Source organism: Pelobates fuscus, chromosome 7 (assembly GCF_036172605.1).
Source record: "Pelobates fuscus isolate aPelFus1 chromosome 7, aPelFus1.pri, whole genome shotgun sequence".
In the NCBI taxonomy this organism is placed as follows: Eukaryota; Metazoa; Chordata; class Amphibia; order Anura; family Pelobatidae; genus Pelobates; species Pelobates fuscus.
In genome coordinates this window covers 125,934,926-125,942,440 of record NC_086323.1, presented here as the reverse complement: position 1 = coordinate 125,942,440, position 7,515 = coordinate 125,934,926, and the positions used below count along the sequence as shown (strand labels likewise).

Below are 7,515 nucleotides of genomic sequence, written 5' to 3'. Positions count from 1 at the left end.
ACTATAGGGTCAGGAACACAAACATGTATTCCTGACACTATAGTGAGAACCCACCATTGAGGTGGCTTGCCCCCCCCCCCCAAGCCCCCTCAGAATGCATTAAAACTCACCCTATTTTCAGCTCTTGACAGGCCCGCCCCCTTGGTGACATAATCAAATTGCATATTTTTAGCCAATCCAATGCTTTCCCACAGGCCAAACAGCACCTCCTCATAGAGATGCATTAAATGAATGCATCTCTATGACGAATATTCAGCGTCTCCATGCAGTGGCCATCTAAGGAGTAGCCACTTGGAGGTGTCCCTGGGGGCAATGTAAACACTGCCTTTTCTCTGAAAAGGCAGTGTTTACATGAAACTGCCTGAAGGGAGCTATTATACTCACCAGAACAACTACATTAAGCTGTAGTTGTTCTGGTAACTATAGTGTCCCTTTAACCCTCAAAGATAATTATTGCAGTTTACTAAAAACTGCAATAATTACCTATGTAGGGTTAAGGGAACTGGGACTATGCACCCAGACCACTTCAATGAGCTGAGGTCTGGGTGCCTATAGTGTCCCTTTAAGCTAAAGTTTTTTTGATGCTTAGAGTGTCCTTTAAAGTGGTGCATCTGATTGATATGGAGAACTAGAATTTTTTTTCATCAATTAACTATATTGCTGGTAATCTGATATGTTTTCCTATAAAGGAAAAAAATAACACGTAGAGGTCTCATTTGTCATCAAATTATCCAATCACCAGCAAAAAAAGGTTTCTGCTCTAGTGCTTTCCTTTGCTCTTAATCAGATATAGATTTTACCAAAAGCCGCAATTTAATCAGAGACAGATTCAAATGTGCAAGGGGCCATTATTTATGCATCAAGTAAAATGTCTGTGCCAGGGACTACACGTAACACATGGCAGAGTATTACGCCTGACTAACGCCATTCATCATGTGTAGCGTGGGTGAGTGTCACAGACCCCCCAAGTCATGTTGTGTAAAACAAGCCAGTGTTTATTTTATTCTGCTTCATCCACAGGAGAGAATTCGCTGCACGTTTCAAGCTTAAACGCAGAGAAACTTAGTTACATTTTCAATTACAGACAGAAAAACTCAAGACCCCTCATCAAATTAGCTGGGGGAACAAAAAGGCATCTAGCCACTTATACAAAGAGCAAGAACACACACATTTTAGAGCACTGGACTGCACAGACACATTGGATTTGCTTCTAAAATGGGAATTGTGGAGGACTGACAAGCAAAATACACATTTGAGACCAAAATAAAACTAAACAGGATTTAGGGAATATTTTTAGCTTGTCTGTTTTCGCTCAAAAATTTGCAATTCTCCACAATCGTTGATTTAGTGAATGAACCCCATTGCACTTTCTCCTAGCATATTAGGACCATTTACTAAAGTGTGACTTTCAGGAATTCAAAGTCATTTTAGGCCAAAACTGCCAGAATAAAAAAAAAAAAAAAAGTTTTTAGTTGGGCTATATGGTTTCAGTTGTACAGTATCCTGATAAGCTATGATAGCTAGCACTTTAGTAAATAATCCTGACATATATTTTCAGCAGACGTCCAAACCCTAGTCTAAGCGATACATAGGGGGTTATGTATAAATGTGTTTCCTTTCGAAAGACCGAGCGATTGTGACACCAGATTTAAGTACAAGTACACATGTTGAGCCAACAAAAATAAGAAAAGTGATCTATTTATTGTTTAGAGATTGTGCCGCACATAATGTATACAAATAGAAACAGAAGTTCAGTTTCAGATCACTTTATTGCACTACAATCCTTCGCCATCCTGTATCTGGCATTATCTGCACTGTGTAGCAGTATGAGAATAAAAATGTACAATTGTGCCCCCTTTCCCTAATGTATAAAGTTTATTTATACATCTTTATACATTCCTTACAGATACAAAGGCAAAAATATAACCAAATGAATCATGCTTAGTTTTAGCGATATTGCCATTATTTATACATAATCCCCATAATGCACACTTTCTTCTTACTGCCAAGAAACTATAGGGTTTATCCACTAAACAGCAAACTGTCGTGAACTGAAAAGCAAACTCCACAATTTAAGCTAAAACAGGAACGCTGTGACTATAGCAGGGTTGGAGAATTTTGCCAATTTAGCTGTCTGTGCATTTGTTTTTCAAATCTAGCTTTCAATTCATTCCAATTCGGTGTTTTTGTTAATAAACCCCTATGTCATACCATACCATACAATAGTAACCCTAATATAAGTGACAGACATGTTTCTCACATTCTGTCATACAAACATATAGGGGCTGAGATGGAGACATGGTTCCACTTCAACTATTTTGGTCTAAATGTTGCGACTTTGTTGTCAATGCACTTATAAGTGAATAAAGCCACATGAAACAAAGCTCTTATCCTTATAACAGATACATACCTATATCTAGGCCCTATCTCTCAAGCTTTCCTTACACCCAAAATATCAGAAGAATAAAAGTACCATATATTTCTAAAACATATATATATATATATACATACACAAATATGAGGGCACATACCTTTTACCACCTCTTAAATACACAATTTAATTACATACCTCGGATTGCTTTCTAATACAGAGGCATCATAACATACCACATTTTGCATCCAAATACAAAGACTTCAGGACATGTATCTCTCACGTTCTCTAAATATATAGACATCAGGTCACATACCATACACATATATCAGGCCATATACCTCTCACATCCTGCTAATACACATATATAAGATCACATACCTCTCACATCCTGCTAATACACAGATATCAGGTCACATATCTCTCACATCCTACTAATACACAGATATCAGGTCACATATCTCTCACATCCTGCTAATACACAGATATCAGATCACATACCTCTCATGTCCTGCTAATACACAGATATCAGGTCATATACCTCTCATGTCCTGCTAATACACAGATATCAGGTCACATATCTCTCACATCCTACTAATACACAGATATCAGGTCACATATCTCTCACATCCTACTAATACACAGATATCAGGTCACATATCTCTCACATCCTGCTAATACACAGATATCAGATCACATACCTCTCATGTCCTGCTAAGACACAGATATCAGGTCATATACCTCTCATGTCCTGCTAATACACAGATATCAGATCACATATCTCTCACATCCTACTAATACGCAGATATCAGGCCATATACCTCTCACATCCTGCTAATACACAGATATCAGGCCATATACCTCTCACATCCTGCTAATACACAGATATCAGGTCATATACCTCTCACATCCTGCTAATACACAGATATCAGGTCATATACCTCTCACATTCTGCTAATACACATATATCAGATCACATACCTCTCATGTCCTGCTAATACACAGATATCAGGTCACATATCTCTCACATCCTACTAATACGCAGATATCAGGCCATATACCTCTCACATTCTGCTAATACACATATATCAGATCACATACCTCTCATGTCCTGCTAATACACAGATATCAGATCACATACCTCTCACATCCCACTAATACACAGATATCAGATCACATACCTCTCACATCCCACTAATACACAGATATCGGGACACATACCTCTCAGATCCTGCAAGTACACATTCAGAAGAAAACACCACTCTCACTTCCCATTAGCACACAGACATTACAAAATAACTTTCATTGTCTTCTCATTTAGACATCAGGACACCTCCTAATACACAGACATTAGGACACGTCTCTGTCAACCTATAACCTCACCCTTGTTCCTAAAACAAAGCTGCAAAAACAATCATTTTGCTTCTTCCACAGACACAAGAACAAATGCCTCCCACTTGTTCCAGCACTGCAATACATGTGTAAAAACCCATTGAAACTTAAAGGCAGGAGATATGTACAAGTCAGTTTTCTGATTACACTCACACATTGCGCTCTTTATGCTCTGAAAGCGCAGAGATCATGGGAAAGCACTTCTTCTTAATAACAAAAATCCTGATATATAAAAAAGGAAGACTTGCTTAAAATAACATTTATCAGTCTGTTGTGGTTGTGTGTATTTTGCCCCCAAAATCTTTCTCTTTCTCCCATTCTCTAGACCCTGGCACTACCATCTTTGAAAAAGCCAGGTCCAATTTAAGAAAACACATACTTTTAGTTTTTTGTTTTTTTTTAAATAAAGTGCAAGCGCTCACTCATGCAACACGTACATTTCCAGCACATTTTTACATTTGCAGACATATTTAGGTAGGCCACTGAAAATAATATATTTTACATCAATATTTCCTCTGAAACAAAATAAAAACGATGGAAGATCCCATGATGTGGTTATTTGTCACCAGACAGAAAACGTATTCAAATTGAGCCCTGCTGTTGGCTTATATCAAGAGTTGCCAAAAAGTAGAGACTGACCCAGCTGTACATGGGAACTGCGGTTCTTCAACAGCTAGGAGTCTACTTTCTGGTTATCATTGGTTTGCAAAGTAGTCTAGAATAAAACGATTGTAGTAATCTTTCCTTAAGCAGTCTTGTGGCATATTTCATCTATTTCGAAAGGGAAAAAGAATATGGGAGGAAGGGTAAGAGATAGATGCATTTTGAACTGGACATTACAAAGATAACAAATATCATTAACATGGGTTTATGTTTTATCCACAGAGTCAAAATGATTGCTGACAATTCTATTTTGGAATATAGGTCTGCAGTGGAACCTATCAAGTCAGTGGTAATGGAAAAATGTTCTACAGAACGTGTGGTGCAGTGGTCACTGGACGATGGTCTGCAGAGCGCTTACTAAGTCACAGAAATATCCTACTGGTCCTGTAGTCTTCAGCGGTAGCTAAAGGTTCAATGTTCTACTCGCTCTGGAAAGATTAAAACAGCATCACCAATGTTTCATGAATCTCTCCAGCAACAGAGATCACCCTGAGCTCCAGGACTTTGTAAAGAATGATGAGTGATAACTGTTCACCATGCTAAAATGTCACCAAATAATAACCAGAAATCAGGTCAGACTCCCTCTGCTCCAAATGACACCCCAGACCTTGTTGGGGTGGGGGGGATTTGTGTGTTCCCCAATAAATAAAGTTTGAGAGATCCGTGGTAGGTCAAAGCCCCCCTCTTTCTCTCTATATATTTATATATATATATACTTTTTATATTTATAGTTTGTTCTGGTTTTTTTTGTTTGGTTTTGTTTTTTTAGAATATAAAAAAGGAGTTTGGGTAAAAATAAAATAGGGGAACAGTCTGCAGGAGAAACAAAGTGTAGGGGCAAAAGGAGACAAGGAGAGTAAGTCCCAGAAAGAGGTTCCATTTCATGTCTGCAGCTCCTCAGTAGGCGGATGATTCCTCCGGTTCCTGGCTCGTTTTTGGTCCTGAAGGTCCTTAGCATCACTGTGGGCAGAACCAGCTGGACGCCAATATCCCTGGCAGTACTGGTTGATAAGTCCCATCTCTGGCTGGGAGAGGAGTTGTACCAAATCATCATAGGCCCCTGGTGGACCAGCAGGATTGGTAGAGAGTCCAATAGGGGCATCTGGGTGGAGAAGGACAGCAGTGACTGCGTCAGAACTTAGAACATGGAGGCGTACGCGCATCACAACATGCTTGAAATTATTTTCTGTAGCTGTGCAGTGATACACTCCAGCATCCGCAAGTTGTAAGGACCGCAGGAGAAGGCCTTGTTCTGTCTTCAAGAAGCGTCCTTCAGAGCGAATCTAGATGAACACAAAGAAGTTAGTAGAAACAACAGACACCGCCACTATATAATTTCTACAAAAAACTCAACAATTATCAACAAGCTCAGCCCCAACATGTATGAATGCAAAACAGCTCTGCAAAAATTGCTCTTTCTAGATTTATACACCGACATTGACTTTTATGTATTTTAACAACACGCTAACATTTTTCGCTGACTCTTCACTTTAGGAATTAGCCTTTTACATACACTGTCACAGTACTTTATTGAAGTTCTTCTGTCCAGTCCTTAAAACTGATCTCTCTATGTTCTACTGCCCCTCCACCATAATCCATTCTACAATGTGAATGAGGAATCACTTAAATAACTGATGCTTAATAGCAGACTAATCAATCCTTTACCATTAAGTAATAAACCAACGGGTGCACCTATGATGTATGATAACCTCCGATGCCCCCTATCTTGAATCCAGCATCCTGGAAGCATTACTGTTATGCATCTTCCAAATATTTGGGTTGTTCCTGTCTTGTTATTTACCCTGTACAGTACTGCTGCTATTCAGCTTGTTATATCCACTTCGTTATCTTTTCCTCATATAGCGGTCATAACGGCCCTTACCTCTTTCTTACGGTCACTGTTGTCCTTCTGTAGAAGCCATTTCACAGAGGCTTGTGGGGATCGCGGTTGACACTCCAGAAAAGCAGAGTTGCTTTCCACTCCATACTGAACTGCATCCACTCCATTTTTACTCACTACAAAAATAATATAATTATTAGGATATTTAGCGCGTAATGTAGTACAAAACTGTGGCCCTAGAAACAGAGAGATTACCTTCAGGCTGAGAAGACCAGCCCCATTGTAGACAATTATGGGTATAGTTGGTTTAAAATAATTATCAGTAGCATGTGCTAGAAGAGTATATTGCAAAGAAACACTCCAAGCACCATAAGCACTATAAATCCAAGAGCGCCCTTGCGTCATCACACGATAAGTAGTCAAACTGTCTGCAAATGGTTTGACAACTTACCTGGGGTCTGCTGAGCACCAGTGATCCCTCCATGGGAGCCAGAAGCTCCCTTCATCAAGCTAGCCCATTGCAGGACTTAGCTTTGTGAAACTAACAGAAGCTCCGCGCAGACCCCAGGTAAGTTGGCGCTAAGCAGACCCCAGGTAAGTTGTCAAACAGTTTGCTAACAAAGGACACTTTGTTTTATGGGATTGTGACTAGAGGTGTGTTATCCCAGAACATTTTTATCTGACTTAATAATATGACAATAACTATTAATGTATCTAAGAATGTGAATAAAGGTAAACCAAGGTTTAAACATACAACTACATATAATTTTATTGCTAAGAAATGTTATGATACATTTTATATAAGATTTGGACTCAAAGGAGGGACTACACTTCTTGAAATGTGCGGCTACAGGCCCGGTTTGTGACTGTTCGTAAATGTAATAAAGTATATTCTTTCTAGATATACAAAGCTTTTTTGCTTGCATTATTCAATAAAAATCTTACCATTGGAGTTGTATCCTCTGCACTGCCTTATGGGATTTCCATGTCTTACATCCTGCCGTCGGCTACGTCTGCAAGGACCAATAAAGAAGAAATCACAGTGAGAGATAGGTAATACAGTAAAAGGTAATATGAGGTAACTAAAATAAATACTCACTCCTCGCACATAAACCCTTCCGATGTGTCAGCCGTTTCTCATCCCTAATATAAGTCTCTCCTCTACTCTACTATTTCCTTCTCTTACCTTCACTTACCTCAGTCCTTTCCTGCCCTTTCCTTGTGCCAGTGCTTTCCCTTGTGGCAAACC

At 39.2% G+C, this 7,515-nt stretch overlaps 1 protein-coding gene across 9 annotated transcripts in view; it reads right to left on the bottom strand.

The window, feature by feature from the left end:
* Positions 1 to 1,750: 1,750 nt before the first annotated feature.
* Positions 1,751 to 7,515, bottom strand: part of SEMA3F (semaphorin 3F) — an 85,120-nt gene continuing 79,355 nt past the window's right edge. The window contains exons 17-21 of one of the 9 annotated variants that reach the window (XM_063426587.1): positions 7,212 to 7,279; positions 6,309 to 6,442; positions 3,433 to 5,709; positions 3,193 to 3,392; positions 1,751 to 2,912 (exon numbers count right to left, since the gene is read on the bottom strand). In XM_063426587.1, the coding sequence (XP_063282657.1) occupies positions 5,308 to 5,709; positions 6,309 to 6,442; positions 7,212 to 7,279 (604 nt within the window). In that variant the 3' untranslated portion in view covers positions 1,751 to 2,912; positions 3,193 to 3,392; positions 3,433 to 5,307. The other 8 variants (XM_063426589.1, XM_063426590.1, XM_063426586.1 and 5 more) reach the window with 8 other exon arrangements.